The 19,244-nt window shown below is 50.6% G+C and overlaps 2 protein-coding genes across 2 annotated transcripts in view; one reads left to right on the top strand and one right to left on the bottom strand.

The window, feature by feature from the left end:
- Window positions 1-6,764: 6,764 nt before the first annotated feature.
- Window positions 6,765-9,090, top strand: Fzd9 (frizzled class receptor 9). The gene has a single exon (XM_031342338.1). The coding sequence runs from the start codon at window positions 6,989-6,991 to the stop codon at window positions 8,765-8,767; it is 1,779 nt and encodes a 592-aa protein (XP_031198198.1). The 5' UTR covers window positions 6,765-6,988; the 3' UTR covers window positions 8,768-9,090.
- Window positions 9,091-12,238: 3,148 nt separating this feature from the next.
- Window positions 12,239-19,244, bottom strand: part of Baz1b (bromodomain adjacent to zinc finger domain 1B) — a 63,825-nt gene continuing 56,819 nt past the window's right edge. Inside the window, exons 16-19 of the mRNA XM_031338197.1 lie at window positions 18,010-18,125; window positions 15,661-15,791; window positions 14,495-14,598; window positions 12,239-14,300 (exon numbers count right to left, since the gene is read on the bottom strand). Of these exons, the coding sequence (XP_031194057.1) occupies window positions 13,943-14,300; window positions 14,495-14,598; window positions 15,661-15,791; window positions 18,010-18,125 (709 nt within the window). The 3' untranslated portion in view covers window positions 12,239-13,942. The remainder of the gene's footprint in view (window positions 14,301-14,494; window positions 14,599-15,660; window positions 15,792-18,009; window positions 18,126-19,244) is intronic.

Genomic DNA, 19,244 nt, shown 5'->3' with positions numbered 1-19,244 from the left:
TCACAACCATCTGTAATGAGATCCAATGCCCTCTTCTGGTGTATCTGAAGACAGCTACAGTGTACTCATATAAATAAAAATTAATAATATTTTTTAAAAAAGGAAGAAAGAAAAGAGAGAAGAAAACCAAGCCACTTAGTAGCATAAGTCTTCAATTTTAGCAGGTGGGTCTCTGTGAGTTTGAGGCCAGCCAGGGCTACACAAGGAGACCCTATCTCCAAACAAGCAAGATGGCTCAGTAGGCAAAGGCACTTACTGCCGATCTGACTTCAGTTTGATTTCCCAGTCCCATATGGTGGAAGGAAAGAAGTGATTCACATACTATAGGTCGTCCTCTGACCTCTGCACTCTCCCCCTGGCATGTGCACCCAGTACACAGAACAGACAGGCAGACAGACTGACTGACTAATTAAATGTCGAGAGCTGAGAGGTAGCAAAACTTCATAACCCAAAGCCCTATGGTGGGAGGAAAGAACTGACCCTGCAAGCTGGCCTCTGGCTGCCCCACATGCACTGTAGTGCCTGCTTGCCCACACTCAAAAGCATATTACATATGTGAATGGAAATGTTTTATGAGGCCATCATTATGTAATTATATATCATTGATCTATGCTAATAAGACATGAACCAACAGAGCCAAGTGTGGTGCCATATGCCTTTAGTCCCAGCACTAAGACACACAGGCAGGTGGATCTCTATGAGTTCAAGACCAGCCTGGTCTACATAGTGAGTTCCAGGTCAGCTAGTGAGACCCTGTGTGGTAGTTTGAATAAGTTTGACCTCCATAAGCTCATGTGTTTGAATACTTGGCCCATGGAGAGTGGTACTATTGGGGTGTGGCCTTGTTGGAGGAGGTGTGTCACTGTGTAGGCTGGCTTTTGGGTCTCAATGCACAAGCTTCACCCCCTGTGGAATTCCAGAGCCTCCTTCTTGAGTCCCCTTTTGCTCCCTTCGGGTTCAAGCTGTAGAACTCTGGGCCCCTTCAGCACCATGGCTGCCTGCAGGCCGCCATGCTCCCACCACCATGATGGTAACGGACTGAACCTCTGAAACTGTAAGCCAGCTCCAATTAAATGTTGTCCTTATAAGAATTGCCTTGGTCCTGGAGTCTGTTCACAGCAATGAAACCCAAACTAAGACACCCCATCTCAAAAGCAAACAACCAAAACCCCAAATTTTAAGAGAAAAATCGATTTGCCATTTATAGTATAACACCAATAACGTAAATATGGTTTACACTTAGGAAGCAAGGCTGGCATGGGGGAGAGGGTGAAGAAAGAGGGAAGGAAGTAAAAGAAAAGAAAAGAAAGAAAAAATAAGCTGATAGCACCCCTTCATCTCCTGATCCTCTGGCTTCCAGTTCAGAAGATTTTGATGACAGGCTTCAGCCACCATATCTGGCTTTGGATTTGGCCTCTTATTAACTGTGTACTCTAGGCTGACCTTGAACTCATGACAATTATTCTGCTGCTCCAGATGCTGGGATTACAAGTATGTGCCACCATGGCGGGCTTCTATTTTGTTTTGACATGGAAGTCTTACTGTGTAGCCCTGGCTTTTCCACTCTGTGGACCAGGCTGGTTTCAACTTACACGGATCTGCCTTCGTCTGCCTCTGGGTGCTGGTGTGTGCCAGCATGCTCAGCATGCCTGGATTTTAAGAAAATGCTTCCTTCAGAGCGTGGTGGCGCATGCCTTTCATCCCAGCACTCAGGGGGCAGAGGCAGGTGGATCTCGGAGAGTTTGAAAGTCAGACCAGTCTACACAGCGAGTTCCGGGGACAGCCAGTGTTAGTATCAGGACTTCCGAAACCCATAACATCACATAGACAGGACCCGCAGATCTGTGGCCAAGGCAACAGCCACCATATTCCCAGATTCCACTTGGCTCACCTCCCACCTTTACCTGTGATTACATCATCATCCGTATATAAAGAAAGGCCTCCCGATCTCTCTTTCTCTTCCCCCCTTCTCTTTCTGTCACCACCTTGCCCCTCTCTCTTCCAATAAACCTCATGTGGAACTGTTTGGCCTGGTGTAGTCCTTCCGAAGCCTCGCGACGTTCAAGATCATAGCAGCCAGGGTATCAAGGAATCCATCATCATGATAAACTGAAAAAGAAAACGAGAAGGAGAAAGAGAAAGAGAAAGAGAAGGGGAAAGAGAAGGAGAAAGAGGAAGAGGAAGAGGAAGAGAAGAGGAGAAAGAGAAAGAGAAAGAGAAGGAGAAAGAGAAAGAGAAGGGGAAAGAGGAAGAGGAAGAGAAGGGGAAAGAAAGAGAAAGAGAAGGGGAAAGAGGAAGAGGAAGAGGAAGAGAAAGAGAAAGAGAAAGAGAAGGGGAAAGAGAAAGAGAAGGGGAAAGAGAAAGAGAAAGAGGAAGAGAAAGAGAAAGAGAAGGGGAAAGAGAAAGAGAAAGAGAAGGGGAAAGAGAAAGAGAAAGAGGAAGAGAAAGAGGAAGAGAAGAGGAGAAAGAGAAAGAGAAGGAGAAAGAGAAAGAGAAAGAGGAAGAGAAAGAGGAAGAGAAGAGGAAAAAGAGAAGGAGAAAGAGAAGGAGAAAGAGGAAGAGAAAGAGGAAGAGGAAGAGAAAGAGAAAGAGGAGGAAAAAGAGGAAGAGGAAGAGAAAGAGAAAGAGAAAGAGGAAGAGAAGAGGAGAAATAGAAAGAGAAGGAGAAAGAGAAAGAGAAAGAGAAGGGGAAAGAGAAAGAGAAAGAGAAGGAGAAAGAGAAGGAGAAAGAGGAAGAGGAAGAGAAAGAGGAAGAGAAAGAGAAAGAGAAGGAGAAAGAGAAAGAGAAAGAGGAAGAGAAAGAGAAAGAGGAAGAGAAAGAGGAAGAGAAGAGGAGAAAGAGAAAGAGAAAGAGAAGGAGAAAGAGGAAGAGGAAGAGAAGGAGAGCTTCTTGGGGCTGACAAGATGGCACAGCAGCTGAGAATATGCAGTATTCTCTCAGAGCACCCCAGTTTGCTCCCTAACACCCATGTCAAGCACCTCACCATCTCTAACTCCGGCTCCTGGGTGTCTGACATCTTCTTCTGGCTTCTGAGGTCCCCAGATCTTATGTGCACATAACCCTCCCTATACAGGTACACACACATAAAATTAAACTTTTTTAATAATTAAAAAAAAAGATGTTTTTTAGGGCTGGCAAGATGGTTCACTGGGTGAGGTGTCTGCTGCCAAGCCTGATGACCTGAGTTCTATCCCCAAAGGTCACATAGTGGAGGAGAGACCCAATTCCTAGGTTGTCTTTTGACCTTCACAGGTGCATTGTGGCCTACACACTGTGGCAGGAATATGCCCCCCCCAATAAATATGTATAACAGATTTTAAAAATACTTTTAGTATTTTAAAATACTATAAGTGTGTGTGTGTGTGTGTGTGTGTGTGTGTGTGTTGCAGGGGGTGTGTTATGTGTGTGGATGTTGCCATACATGTAGAGGTCAGTGGACAGCCCTGGGTTTGAGTCAGGGCTCTGTTGTTCATTGTCTGTAACGCAGGGTAGCTGGCCTGCTGGTTTACAGGGTTCTCTCCTGTCTCTACATCTCATCCCCCTGTAGAAGCCTTGCAATTACAGCTACCATGCCTGGCTTCAAATAGGTCTGGAGACTTGAACTCATCTCCTCAAACTCCTCACACTTACTCAGCAAGTGTTTTACCCATTGAGTTGTCTACCCAGCCCTCTTTCAGCATTTTTAATGGTCCCTCTCTTTCACACGTTCTTTGAACACAATGGACATTTATAGGCGCCTATTCCAGGCCAGGCGCCAAAGCCTTGTAGGGGATGGCACTGTGCCTTCCTCCTGAAGCCCCCAGGTTTTGTAGGGGAATCAGGATCTGGAGCGGTTAGCTGCAATCTGCAGTGGGGGGACGGGTAGGAGGCATCCTGACAGAGGCTAATCAGAGCTGAGGTGGGACCTGGGGAGGGGCTACGGGTTTATCCCTGAAGGGAGGGAGGTGACAATGCCAGAGAGGCCTAGGGGAAGGTTGGCGTGGAGAGGGTGGGAACTCAGGACAGAAGGCTGTCCCTTCCCACAGTGGGCCCCTAGCCAAGGCCCCTAGGAAGGCTGGCATCTTCCAGGGAGGTGGAGCTTCGAGGGGCTCCCAGTGGGGGTGGGCATTGATGGTGACCTCCTTCCGTCTCTGCCCCTTCGCATCTTCTCCCTTTCAGTGTGCGCCTGAGGTATTGTTCCTCTTTTGTAAAGAGGGGGATCGGGTAACAAAGCCGGGTGGGTGGGCAGGCAGCCCAAGGGGCCTCTTCTCTTCTCTCCCCCAGCAGCATCTGCACTGAGGGGTAGGCACACATACACCTCTGGCTTCGCAGGAGCTGGCTGTTACCATAGCGACAGGCAGGCCTTGCATCCCACTGGCCCCTGGAGTGCCCTCCCCACTATGGTTGCCAGAGTTAGGGGCCCTCAAATCCTTTGCATCCTGGAGTGGGAGGCAGGGACATACAAAATAGGACTCCCAGGCTAGTCTCTGCCTCCTAGCTGGCTTTGAGGAAAGAGGCAACTTTCCTCAGAGAAAGCCCCAGTCATTGGGACAAATGCTCAGGAAGGAAGGCTAAGCCTGGAGATCAGAAATAAGTGCTCCTGACCCGGGTGTCTGCTAGGGCTGGTAGTGATCTCCAAAACGAAGGGTGGGTTAAGGACACTGGGGGGACCCAAAGCAGAGCCCCTAAGTCTACTGTGATCGATGGAATAAGAGACAGGTCTTGGGGTGTGTGAAAAACAAACAAACAAACAAACAGAATGGAGAAGTGAGGGTAGTTCGTGGGGTGGGGGTTGGGAGGAGGAATATAAAGGGAGGGAGGCAGAACGCTCAGAGGTCTTCCTGTCTCCTCACCAGGAGTGTGATCAACAGGTGCGTATCACACACCCGGCTTCGTTTGTGGGCGTTAGGGATCCGAACTCATGTCCTCACGTTTGCCCAGAAAGCACCTTCCTGCCTAAGCCATCTCCCCAGCCCGAGTTTAGGATCTCGCAGTAGGACCTCTGGGGACTCCCAGGGGCTGAGTGGGGCAGGCAGGGCTGGCTGCATCTTCACAAAGCCGCCCCTCGCCAGTCTTTTCAGGGGAGGAGGGGCTGGGTGCACGCCAGTGACACATATGTTTTCCTTTGTCCCTGCTGAGCTGCAGCTTGGCTCCCAGGGAGCTGAGAGACTGGGAAATGACCGCCCCATTTTCTCACTGTGGCCATCAGCGCTGTCCCAGCTCCTTCCTGAATCCCAGCTCTAAATATAGCGGGAGGGTATTGGCCAAGCCGTGTGTGTGTGTGTGTGTGTGTGTGTGTGTGTGTGTGTGTGTGACAGACAACTTCTAGCAGGGAAACAATGTGCCTGCTGGCCCTGACACCTAGGAGGTATGCGAATCTGAGTATATGGCTTTCCCTTCAGACTTGTACCATAGACACTGGCTTTTCTGTAGGGCCACAGTAATGGTTGAAATCGTCACTGTGAAATGCCTGCTCAGGTGCTTGGGAAGTGGAAGTGGGAGGGTGAGGAGTCCAACCTCATCCTTTGATACATAACGAGTGTGAGGCCAGCTTGGACAACATGAAACAGACTGGGAAACAAACAAACAAACGGGGAGTTTGAGAGATGGATCAGGAATTGAGAGCACTAGTTGCTCTTGCAGAGGATCTAGGTTCTATGGCACCCACAGGGAGGGTCACAGCTCCAGTTCCAAAGCCTTCTTCGGGCCCCCAAGGGTACCAGGCACACACGTGGTGCACAGACAGACAGGCAAAACACCCATACACATCAATAAGAACATTTAAAAGTTAAAAGCAAAACAAAGCAACAAAACAGACATGGACGAACCAGAGAGACGACTCAGGATGGAGGTAGACATCCCCAGTCCTGATGACTGAGTTCAGTGGGCGGGCCCCCGTGATGGAAGAAGAGTAGTGACTCCTCCATTTGTCCTTGTTTGCATGCAGTTTCATGCGTGTGCATACGTGTGCTTGCATGTCACACACACACAAATGACAGGTGCGCGCACACACACACACAGAGACAAATGACAGGATGTGTGTGTGATAAATATAATGAAAACAAAACAAAATCGCCAAAGCTTGGCTGGGCACGTGACTTGGTTGGTAGAGAGCTTGTCTAGCCTCTATGAGTCTCCCTTGGGTTCCATCCCTAGAATGAACAGCATTAAAACAAAAATAAAAACAAAAAGCCTGGTGGTGGTGATGGCACACGCCTTTAATCCCAGCACTTGGGAGGGAGAGGCAGGCGGATTCGAGGCCAACCTGGTCTACAGAGTGAGATCCAGGACAGCCAGAGCTATACAGAGAAACCTTGTCTCGAAAAACCAAAAAGAAAAAAAAAAAAACAAGCCGTTATGAGGCAGAAGGATCAGGAATTCAAGGTGAGCTTGAGGCCAGCCTGGGTTATATGAGACCCTGTCTCAAAAAACAACAATATCAACAAAAATACCATGAAGAGCAGAGAGGAGAGGGGAGCGAGCAACTTCCTTGCCTGGAGCTTGGAGAGCTTGAGATAATCCCCTCCCACCTGGGAAGAAAAGGGCGCGCTTGACATTGCGAGGGAGTACTTTGGGAGGTGTGTTCCCGCAGACTCGAGTCTGCAAAGGAAGGGAAAGAATGAGCAGAAGGGAAGCAGAGCTGCCCCACCACGTCGCCCACACGCCTCCTGCGTGGCAGAGAGGCGCGGCACCTTTAAAGCGCGACGGGGGCGTGCCCTGAGGGACTTGCCCCGCCCCCGGGCGGGTCTTCCCACTGACCACGCCCTCGGGGTTCGGAGCCGCGGCGGCTGGCGGCGGAGACCGCGCCGGCTCTGGCTAGAGTGGCGGCGGCAGCGGCGGCAAGCGGCGGCGACGGCGGCGGCAGCGGCTGTTCCTCCGAAGGCGCCGCGTGCTCCGGGACACACGTGGGCGGCCGAGAGATGGCGCGGGAGCCGCGACGTGGCGCGCGGATCCCGGGACGCGGGATGGAGCGGCGCGAGTGAGCCGGGGCGGCCGCGCCGCGGGGCGATGGCCGTGCCACCGCTGCTCCGCGGGGCGCTGCTGCTGTGGCAGCTGCTGGCGACGGGCGGCGCGGCGCTGGAGATCGGCCGCTTCGATCCGGAGCGCGGCCGTGGCCCCGCACCGTGCCAAGCGATGGAGATCCCCATGTGCCGGGGCATCGGCTACAACCTGACCCGCATGCCCAACCTCCTGGGCCACACGTCGCAGGGCGAGGCGGCCGCGCAGCTGGCCGAGTTCTCGCCCCTCGTGCAGTACGGCTGTCACAGCCACCTGCGCTTCTTCCTCTGCTCGCTCTACGCCCCCATGTGCACCGACCAGGTCTCCACTCCCATCCCCGCCTGCCGGCCCATGTGCGAGCAGGCTCGCCTGCGCTGCGCCCCCATCATGGAGCAATTCAATTTCGGCTGGCCGGACTCACTCGACTGCGCCCGGCTCCCCACGCGCAACGACCCGCACGCGCTCTGCATGGAGGCACCCGAGAACGCTACCGCAGGCCCCACAGAACCCCACAAGGGCCTGGGCATGCTCCCTGTGGCACCTCGGCCCGCGAGGCCACCGGGAGATTCAGCCCCGGGTCCCGAGAGCGGTGGCACCTGCGACAACCCGGAGAAGTTCCAGTACGTGGAGAAGAGTCGCTCGTGCGCTCCGCGCTGCGGGCCGGGAGTCGAGGTGTTCTGGTCTCGGCGCGACAAGGACTTCGCGCTGGTCTGGATGGCTGTGTGGTCCGCGTTGTGTTTCTTCTCCACGGCCTTCACCGTGTTCACCTTCCTGCTGGAGCCTCACCGGTTCCAGTACCCAGAGCGCCCGATTATCTTCCTTTCCATGTGCTACAATGTCTACTCCTTGGCCTTCCTGATCAGAGCGGTGGCAGGTGCACAGAGTGTGGCCTGCGACCAGGAGGCGGGGGCTCTGTATGTGATCCAAGAGGGTCTGGAAAACACAGGCTGCACCCTGGTCTTCCTATTGCTCTATTATTTCGGGATGGCCAGCTCACTTTGGTGGGTGGTTTTGACTCTCACCTGGTTCCTGGCTGCAGGCAAAAAATGGGGCCACGAGGCCATCGAGGCTCATGGCAGCTATTTTCACATGGCAGCTTGGGGCCTGCCTGCACTCAAGACTATCGTGGTCCTGACTCTGCGCAAGGTGGCTGGGGATGAATTGACTGGGCTCTGCTACGTAGCCAGCATGGACCCAGCAGCCCTCACTGGCTTTGTGTTGGTGCCCCTCTCTTGCTACCTGGTACTAGGCACCAGTTTCCTCCTGACCGGTTTCGTGGCTCTCTTCCATATCCGCAAGATTATGAAGACGGGCGGCACCAATACGGAGAAGCTGGAGAAGCTGATGGTCAAAATCGGAGTCTTCTCCATCCTGTACACGGTGCCGGCTACCTGCGTCATCGTCTGCTACGTTTATGAACGCCTTAACATGGACTTCTGGCGTCTTCGGGCCACAGAGCAACCATGCACTGCTGCCACCGTGCCTGGAGGCCGGAGAGACTGCTCCTTGCCAGGGGGCTCGGTGCCCACTGTGGCTGTCTTCATGCTCAAAATCTTCATGTCTTTGGTGGTGGGCATCACCAGTGGAGTCTGGGTATGGAGTTCCAAGACTTTTCAGACTTGGCAGAGCCTGTGCTACCGAAAAATGGCAGCCGGCCGAGCCCGGGCCAAGACCTGCCGAACCCCAGGGGGCTATGGCCGGGGTACCCACTGCCACTACAAAGCCCCCACGGTGGTCTTGCACATGACTAAGACAGACCCCTCTCTGGAGAACCCCACACACCTCTAGAACATAGGCTGGGCTATGAGTTATGGCTGCTCCCTCCTTGTCCTTCCCTCCCCCCTTCAGAGACAGCTGACTAACAGCTGCCCAGCTGTCAAGGTCAGACAAGTGAGACACAGGGGCTGAGGACTGGGGTGGGGACCCAGTAAAACTCAGGGCCGTGTCCTTCCTTCTCATGTAGGGAGTGGGCCTAGTTAAGTCCACAGAGGGTCCCAGGATAAGAAGGGGCAGAAGGGGACAGGCAGGGTCCAGTGCGGAGTTTATTTAATGATGTAATTTATTGTGGCATTTCTCTGGAAGCTGTGACTGGAATAAACCCTCGTGTGGCACTGCTGTGTCCTCTCTGGGCTGGAAAGAGGGAAGACGAGACAGGAGAGTGAGAAACTTCATAAGCAGAGCTGGTAGGGGAGAGGCCATGAGGTTCATGCTCTGACCCCTTGTCAAGGAGCAAGTTCCTCTCTGGAGGCATCGGTGGATTATAGGAGTCCTAGACTGTGTATGTGTGTGTGTGTGTGTGTGTGTGTGTGTGTGTATGCTTCTCTTCTCACCTGTCTCAAGCCTGAGATCCATGCTTCTGAAGTGAAACAAGAACCTTTGTGAATACCCAGGAACCCCTGGCTGTGACATGGCTACTTCTAGTCCTAACAGTGTCATATAGCCTGTTTAGGGAAACAGGTAAGGCCTCCCCCCCCCCCCACACTTTGCTTTAGCAAATAAGGTCAGGTCTGGCAAAAGAGCTCAGCGGGTAAAGGTGCTTGCCACTAAACTTGGATTCAATCGCTGAAACTCACATAGGGGGTGGGGACCAACTTGCAGACTGTTGTTTTGACCTTCACCTGTGCTCTGTGGCACAACCCCTACTATCTATACAAATAAAGAAATGTAATAAGATGCTTTTTATAAAGAAAGGGCAGAATTAGACTGTTTCCAAGTCATCCCCTCAACCGAGTCTGGAGGATGGTCCTCATTATCTATGAAGGTTGCTGAGAGCTGGGGATCCAAGCTCAGTTGGCAGTGTCCTTGCCTGACATGCATGAAGCCCTGGGTTCTGTCTATAGCATGGCTTATAAGAGGTGTGGTGGAGCATGCTTGTAATTCAAATACTTGGGAGGTAGAAGCAGGAAGATGAGGAATTTAAGATCAGGTATCCCCTGGATTACCCGAGACACTTTGGACAATAAATAAATAAATAGGAGTGGGCAGGCCAGATGACTCAGCAGGTAAAGTTGCTTGCTATCCAGTCTAATTTGAGTTCAATCCCTTGAACCCACTAGGTAAGAGAACCAACTCCCACAAATCTCTGACCCCCACTAAATTGATGTAAAACTATTTTTTTAAGGTTTATTTATTTTATATGAGTATACCATCGCTGTCTTCAGACACACCAGAAGAGGGCATCAGATCCCATTACAGATGGTTGTGAGCCACCATTTGGTTGCTGGGAATTGAATTCAGAACCTTTGGAAGAGCAGTCAGTGCTCTTAACGAGCCCAATGTGAAACTATTTTTAAAAGAATTGCCCAGCAAGTTAAAAGCCTTGTCTTAAAAAACAAAATCAGCATTAACAACATTAATACTAAAACCCTTCACTAACAACAGAAGCCTCAAGCTCTTGCTCTCTCTCTTGCTCTTACTCTCACCTCTCCCTCCCTCTCTCCCCTCCTTTCCCTCTCCACATGGCCATGGCCAGCCTCTACTTTTCTACCCTCCCTCTCTCTCCCTCTCTCTCCCTCTCTTTCTGTTTTATACAATAAAGCTCTAAAACCAAAAGAATAAATAAACAACAACAAAACAAAACAGAATGTTCAGTAGTTGGAGCCCCAAACTATCTTCGTATTTTGGTATGGAGGGGAAGGACGGGCAGAATGATGCATGTGTCTTGGTAGCACAGACTGGGAAGTAGGAAGCTATTGAGTTCATTGACAATTGTAACCCACCCCAAACTCCAGAACTTGGGGCGCTGACTGCAGCTTCGCAAATAAGGCAGGACCTTAGGGATGTACACAGCTGTGCTGGGGCAGTTGCACATGTGTGTGGAAAGTTGGGAAAGCACCATGTATACTTGTGTGCTAGGGAAGCTCAGGCTACTGGGACATGCCCCATCCCTGTCCCCTATGAGGTACGTGGTCACCCTGGAGGTCTGTATCAGCCGAAACTGTATCTACGCTGTTGCCAATTAGGCAGAAGTTGCCTCTGTGTGTGTGTATGCGTGTATGCATGCATGAATATATGCATACATGGCCCAGAGAGAATGGCGGGTGCCCTCATCAGCTCACTGATCTACACCCAGCCTTTGCTGTGGGTGCTGTGGGTTTCATCTCAGGTCCTGACATTCACACAGCATGTGCTCCTGCCCACTGTCCCATCTTCCCAGCCACAGGCAAAGATCATGATCAGTGGGCCTGGATATAGTCTACACATGACCAGCATTTGAGTGCAGTCCCTCAAAGTTTTTATATTTATTTTTTGTATTTTCAGACAGGGTCTCTATATATAGTCCTGGCTGTCCTGGAACTCAACATACCCACTAGCCTCAGACTCAAGAGATCTACCTGTCTCTGCCACCTGAGTGCCGTGATTAAAGGCAGTCACCATGCTTGGCTAAGTTTTATGAAACTTCAGCTCTCACTTGATGTCTTTTGTTATCTTGTTGAAATCAGAGGTAGGAACCGCAAAACACCTCTCTGGGGATAACGTGTGTATGTAACTGAACCCTAATATGGACTAGATAGATACTTGGAGCACACAATACTGCTTTTGCTTTGCTGAGGATGTAACCCAGGGCCAGAAGTGTGATAGACAGGTGTTCTACCGCTGAGCCACACCCTCAGGCTTCCCTAGGAAGTTCTTTATACGGAGAATACCCTCATTCTCTGCTTTGTAAGGAGCATTCATTCATCCTATATCTGACCCACAAAGCCAAGCAACCTTGAATCTCATGCTAGGATTTTCTTGCATGAGAAAGCTTTTCTAGCTCACACTGGGAATGAGAAGGTAGTGGGTACACAGGATTTGCTCAATGGCCTGTAGTAGGACTTTGGCAGGCAGATAAAGGAAAAGGCTGGGGGCTGTGTGAGGTGTACATTTAATGGGCAACCAGTGCACCCCTTTTCCCTTGCCAGTCAGTAGGTAAGGAAGGGATCAGTACTTGGCTGTCTGTGCAGTAGAACCAAGACTGGTATTAGGCTCTAGAGAAACCAGGAGGGAAGCAGAGATTAGCAGTGAAGGGCATGCCTCAGGACTAGTCACTGTCAGAACTCAGGAGGGCAGACAGGCCATGCCAGGAAAGGCTTCATCAGATGCCTGGGTCCTGTTCTGTTCTATAGCAGGGTGTGTTTGGAACAGCCTTCTGTGGGGCAGGTGTATGCTCTAGGCAGGTGCTGTAAATTCACTGCATTGTTCATGCTGAAATACCTAGTTCCCAGGGCTGCACTGCCCACCACTGCCCCAAGAGAAAAAAAGGAGCCATCAAAGTTGTCTCTTCTTTATAAACACAAGTACATAATGTTTATTTGAAATTCCAATTTATTACAAGTCTACCCTTTACTGTGGCCCTTCCTCCTTTAAGACAATTTAAAAATCCACCATGCCGGCAAATGTCACTGCAATGGGAACACCAGCTTTCTGCTAAAACACCAACATCTAGGGTAGGAAGCAGGGAGGCAGCGGTGGCAGGGATCACAGCATGAGCGTTAGCGCTAACCTCAACCAAGCCTGTAGGAGGGAGGGAAAGGAAGCCTTCCGCAGCCACTGCACTGGGCCATACCCAGAGCCACAGCAAGACTTTCCCTCAGGCCTGGGAATGGTGAGCTTCCAGACCTGGTAGACTTCTTTTTCCGTACAAGAAGAGCTGAGGGACTCACATTTTCCAAATTCAAAATTGATGGAAAAGAAAATTAAACCCTGTCTTATACTTTTATCAAAATCTGTCATAAAAGGGAAAGCAGACTACAAACTTTTGCCTAAATACAACACGAGGCTAGACTGGCTATGAAGGGCAGAGCTGCCCTCCCCACCCGCTCCAGATGCTGACACCAATTACTGTCCACTCCGCTAGGAGAGGCCCTCAGAAGGAGCACTAGGTCTGCAGAGTGGGTCCTGGAGGACAGGCACTCACAGGTAGGTAGAGTGCCGCTAGGGCAGAAAGGGGGCTCTAACCCCAGATCCTGCTGCCCGCTGGCCTCTTTGAGGATAGTAAAGCGAACACATATCATAGAAACTGTACTGTACATGTGCCAAAGCAAGATGACAAGTATTTTACAAGATGTTCTTTATACAATATCACTGCGGAAACAAGCAACTTTAATAACTACAAAAGTCAATTTAAAAAATTAAACATTTTAACTTCTTCCTGCTCTTTTTCCGGCTCCCTAAGGGCTTGTCTGGTTTGTGGGTGGGCTGGGCTCCAACACCCCTCTGGCCAGAGCCATTATTAACCCAGGTCATAGCATGATTGGAAGCAGGACTCCAGTCTATGGGAAGTGCCTTAGTTTGCTTTGTTTTTTATGAGGCAGAGAGCTGGGTGAGGGCGGGGAAGGGCTGTCACAATGGAGAGTCCTCAGGAACAGCTCCAGAAAATGTCTCTCTATTCTGCCACGATCAACTCAAAGCCCACACTGTCCCAAGATGCTGGTGAACACAGAATTCTGTATGGCACTCGCTGATACTGTCACCTGAGAGGGAGGAGGAGGAAGAGACAGTGCGGATGTAAAGATAGGGCTGTGTATAAATATAAATTCAAGAGACCCACACCTCACCCAGCGTGGCCAGACGATGCTCCTTCCTACTGTGGGGTACGGCACCCTCTTTGAGACCAGGGGCCTTGGCACTGCTGTAATGAGGCGGGAGGAGGAGGAAGAGGAAGAGGAGGAGAGCAGGGCAGAGCTCACAGGAGAAACTATATCTAAGCTTCTCCAACTCTCCAAACTCAGGGGGAAGCCCACTTCTGCTGCTAGCTTTTCTGGAAGGGTTCATCAGGGTTGATGAACCCTAAGAGCTTGGCTTTGCTTGAGAAAGGCCCCATGGGGAACTGCAGAAGAAGCCCAAGCTTGGCACGACAGGCATTTCTGGATGCCTCAGTCACCACTTCTTTAAATTCCCCCAGCTTTCCTGCCTCCCCCAAACCCTTGGAGGTCTCCTCCTGTCCCCCCTCCTCAGCTCCCTCACTAGGGCCCTGCCTCTTTACTTCTTCTGTCTCCGTCCCCTGGACTGTCCAACAGACTCTGAGTCACTGTCCCCTTCATCATCAGCGAGCCTATCAGGAAACTTCCTGCGTTTCCTGCGTACGTAGGGGTGGCCCGGGAGGTGTTTTTGCAGCAGAGCTAGCAAACACTGCTCTGTCTTCTCCATGCAACTCAGCACGTGGCTGCCGCGGCAGTTATATAGCTCAGCATTGGCAAACACTTGTTTCATGTCAGTGAGGAACTCTTGCACAGATCGGTAGTTCCCGCATGAGCATTTGTTCTGTATGGTCTGGAAGTCCATGGGGTGCTCGATCACATCATAGTAGTCCTCAGCCTCGTCTCTGGTCACAGGCTCCCTGTAGGAAAACACCAACTGAGAAACATGCCCAGGCCAGAGAAGCACTAGCCCAGGATGGATCAAGATGAGCCAGGAGACAAGGTGTGCTCCTCCCCTTTTAGGGGCCGTGACTCCCCATTCCCTTGCCAGGATCCATCTCAAAAAGAAGGGGGCAGAGTAGTTGACAGGTGGGGGCTGGGGGGGGCCACTCACCGGAAGGGCCAGCTGAATCGGTACTTCACCAGTTTGTGAAGGATCTCCTCACACTTTTGTAGCTCCAGACTCTGCCTCCTCGAGCTACGCTTGGTCTGAAGTACCTAGCACCAGAGGAAGCAGAGTGCCAGTCATTATAGGATTTAAAAAGTAGAAGAGTAGGCAGGACACACAGACAGATGCGCGCGCGCGCGCGCACACACACACACACACACACACACACACACACACACACACACACACAATCTGTTAAAACACAAAGGAAGACAGTTCATCACTTCCTTGAGCATCATGGCTGGGTGATACTCAAGGCAGGTGATGCTCTCAAGTCAGAGAGTGGTTAAAGCAGGAGAGGTGAAGCAGCAGGTGCTCATCAACAGAACAGATAGACGGTGGCTGGAGAGAGCTAACCCAGTGAGATGGATCCATGATTATGGACATAAATGAGCAATGGCAGAAAGCAGCCGCTGACCCCAGGAGCCAGCCTTGTGGAACACAATGTAAGTTTAGGAAGAAAATAAAAAAAAAAAAAGAGTGTAGCACCAGTCCCCAGCTGGCTGCAGGGGGAGGTGGTGGTGGTGGGTGGATCCTTCCAGGCAGCCACAACCAGGTGGAACTCCAGTAGTGGGAGCCTCACACAAGGCACTGGCAACTTTAAAGACTGATCTCTCCCTAATGGCTTCTTTCATGTCAAGCCCAAACTGAATTGTAAAGACAAGCCAGCTCCTGAGAGCTTCCTTCTGTTCAAGCTCAAGCCAGACCTAAACTACTAAAGTGACACCGTGATCAACAGAGGAGCGGGGCAATGTCCTAACAACTGTGGCTAATGCAGCAGTTAGTGGCTCTGGCATTGCTGGCATTCCCACAGGGAGGCCCACCCCTCTGGGCCCACCAGAGACACATGGATACTATTTTAAAGTCCCTAACGAGCTGCAGGCTGCTGCTAACTAGGGGAGACTGTCTGCAGGCTAGGCAGGATGCCGGGCATAGCTGCTCCTAGAGGGCCTGCTGCCTAGTCTACTCAGAGTCTATCCATCTGCTGCCTCAGCCCCCAACCCAAGGGGAGGGGAAGGGAAGGGAGGCTCCCACCTGTTGCCTTGTGAATTCCCCATTGTGGACTAGAACATAAAGAACACAAAGACTAGAGGAGGCTAAGTAACTCTTACCAGATCATCAACCTCTGGGTCATCCTTTGGCCGTGACCTTCTGGCAGGATGTGACTTTTTACCCGGTGGTCGGCCTGGCCTTGCTGCAGGGATGACACTCTGCTTGCCTCGAATGGTCTTCCGAGGTCTCACTGAAATGAAACATGGGCTCAGAGTACAGCAAAGGGATGGGTGGCGCATGGTGTGTATATGACAGGGGAGGGATGAAGCCACCAGAGCAAGCAGGCAGTGACTCTGGGGCTGCAGAAGAAGGCCAGGTCCCAGCACTTCTATCCTGTCTCCACTTGCTTCAGCTATATTCAAGACAAGGTCTTTGCAGGAGTCAACTGTCAAGTAACTCATAGGAAACATGTTTGCCAACACAGCAGTATGGCTCTCCTACAGCCCAGATTTAGCCCAAGAGAATGCACACACTTTCATGTACAAGGGAATCCAACATTGCCTTGCAATTTCCAGTTACCCTATTCCCTTTACTCAGTGTTTTGAGGGGAAAGCTCACTCACACAATGGCCCACACATTTTGCAAATCCAAATCAGCTTTCTCATGCTTCTGAACACTAAGATGCTAGGTGAGGGCTCTTCCCTAAGAGCCCTGCCTGGAATCTCTGAAGAGAATAAACTTGAAGGCACGTAGACTATTCATGTCACTGGTTGGCGACAGGTGCTCAGGACAGGCAAACCAACATTCCTTGGGATGCCCTTGGGAACATTCTCTGCAAGGATTAGCTCAAAGCTGCTTCTCCACGAAACCATTTCCACAACCTTTCCTTACTAATACCCTGAGTGGGGGGAGATGACATTTGGGCAGAGAATGTGCTCAGAGAAGCAGCCATGTGGAGAACCAATGAACGATGCTTCCCATTCTATTTCTGGATCATGCTAACCCTTCAGTGGCTATTTTAAGGCTTCCAGCTTCAGACAAGGTTCATGAAGAAGAAGCTGAGGCTCAAGTCCTAGGCCTGAAATTGCACAAGGGAAAGGCTGAAGGCACCAAGGCCCTAGAGAACCAAGTATTTCCTAGATTCCTGGGTGATAACCCCAGGAACCCAGCGAGAGAGAACAACTGCCTCCGTGGAACAGAGGTGGGAAGCAGTCACAGCATGAAAATAAACACATCAGCAGGCTGCTGCATCCAGCTGTCTGTGGACAGTGTGCACACTACACATCATTATGAGGAGGCTCTTCATGGCACAGGCTGGCCCTGAACCCCTGAAGTCATAAGTAGTGAACCAACAGTCTAGTGTGGCATGTATCAACAATCCCACCAATGGGGAGGTGTTCCAGGACAGCTTTGAAAATATACCTTTAATCAGAGCATTTAGAAGGCCCAGAACAGACAGCTATCTGTGAAATCTGAGGCCAGCCCGACCTACACTGCAAGTTCCAGGAAAGCCACGGTGAGTTCCTGCATCAAAACAGAGCCTGAGATGGGAAAGGTGATCATTCAATTGCTGTGCAGTGTGTGAGGGAGGAAGGTAAATTTGGATAGGCACGGAGGCCAGAACACATGGGGTGCACCACCATAGTAGGAAGCAGCCACAGCAAACAGCTGCTTTCTTCTCACAGCATGGATAATGCTTCAGAGCTGCGACCTGAGCTCTATTTTCTACTGGCCTACAAAGAGGATAGATACCATTGAAAGGATGGCTGGAGCCACTGGTTTTATCAAACACAACATGAATATTCTCAGCATCCCTATGACTGAACCACAGGAAAGCCAGCCTTCCTTTTCCAAACGTGGAAAGCTAGAGATGTGCACACGTTGGGGGACATTAATAAGCATGTGATAAGAGAAGCAGAAGTCGCTGAATCCAGCCCTGGACCATAGGCCAAAGACTTCTCTGGCCACTGTCACTATGCACAGATGGGGATAGACCAGAAACCTTGTTATAAACATGCTTGAATCCCACTAAATCTTAGAGCAAGTGCTCTGCTATGGGCTGATGCTCTGGGAACTACTACACCTTCTCCCTGACAGCTTAAAAATAGATTTTATTTTTAATTATGTTTCTGTGTGAACCAGTGTGTATATGTGCACATGAATGAGGGTGCCCAGAGTCTAGATCAGGGTCCTAGGTCCCTGGAATTAGAGTTGCAGGCAGTTGTGAGCTGCCCAAGATGGATACTGGGAAGTGAATACTGATCCTATGGTAGAGCAGTATAGACTCTTAAGTGGTGATCCACCTCTCCACCCAACCCATCTTGAAAGCCAATATAAACACATGGCTTTACCCACGGCCCTGAGAGAAGAGGAAGACAACAAAATGGCAAAGCTGAATTTCTCTTGCCAGCCAGGCTTCTCTGGTTAGTGTGAGAGACCGAGGCAAGTATGCCATACTAGACACTTACACCGCAAACCAGCCACTTCATAATCCTCTTCTTCCTCCTCCTCCTCCTCCTCCTCTTCTTCTTCACCGCTTTCATCACCCTCGCTGTCCTCAGAGGTAGACTCTTCAGTGTAATTCCTATGGGAAGGAAAAGCCAAGTAGAGACGTGGTTTTAGTCTTACAGGACGGCTTACAGAGAGCTAAAACCCCTTAGATCTCTGCAGCATTTCTATTCATGGACCAGACTGAGCTGACAGTAAGGGGAGAGACCTAGAGGTCAGTTCTACTATGCTTCAGCACTATGCCTCCCTGTCCTAAGCCTAAAAGGGTTTAAGGGACACCAATGGAGGAAGGGGACCAAGAACAAAATATAACCTCTACTTCCTCTCACAAACAGTATAAACCTCTATTACTTTTGCCTCACAAAAGCCAGATAAGGGAACATTTTAGACACCAAAGCTGCCCGACTCTGGAGTATATTGAGAGGACTGAGAGGCCAGCAGGTGTTACTGCACACCTAGATGGCTCTCTTCCAGGAGCTGAGACAGCTTGCAGATGACCACACAACAAAGCAACTAATCCCAGTTCAGAACAGCTGGTCAAAAACCCTACTTCAGAGCAGCACGCCGCGTGTCCCCACAAGAGGACACTGTAATGGAGGCAGAGGGAGAACTAACCCAGCAAGGCTGTTAAGGTGTGGTTGGAATCAAACAGCTCTGCCCTTTACAAGTGTCTGCAAGGATGTCCTTTCACATCCCAATGTCAATGTAAGAAGCAATGACAGTTAACTGGGAAAATATTAGGTGCCTTCAAGGGGCTGGTTTGGCTATACTGACACAAGAAACCATGTCCAAATAGACAGCAGGGGAAGGAAACTAAGCATGAGTAGAGAAAGAAGGCAATGATTTGGCTGCAGCTATAAAGTAAGCAATGAGGTAAATTTAAAGGCAGGAAAAGATGTTATTGCTACCTGAGAATAAAGTATATCAACGGGCTTCTCTAGCTCAGAATTAAAACAGTGGCAGCTCTTCCAGTGGACTTAGGTTTAACTCTTAACACCCGCATAGACGCTTACAACAATCTCTAACTTGGCTTTCAGAGGCTCCGGTGCCCTCTTCTGGCCTCTGTAGGCACCAAGCACACATGTAGTGCATAGACATAGATTCAGGTAAAATGGCCACACATTTACACACTTAAAACAAAATGAAAAGTTAAATATGGCCAGGTGGTGGTGGCGCACGCCTTTAATCCCAGCAC

Source organism: Mastomys coucha, unplaced genomic scaffold (assembly GCF_008632895.1).
Source record: "Mastomys coucha isolate ucsf_1 unplaced genomic scaffold, UCSF_Mcou_1 pScaffold22, whole genome shotgun sequence".
Classification (NCBI taxonomy): Eukaryota; Metazoa; Chordata; class Mammalia; order Rodentia; family Muridae; genus Mastomys; species Mastomys coucha.
This window is presented reverse-complemented; position numbering and strand designations above follow the sequence as displayed.

Bases quoted from the DNA above. Each gene is read 5' to 3' on its own strand.
- Fzd9 (XM_031342338.1), top strand. From the start codon at position 6,989: ATGGCCGTGCCACCGCTGCTCCGCGGGGCGCTGCTGCTGTGGCAGCTG.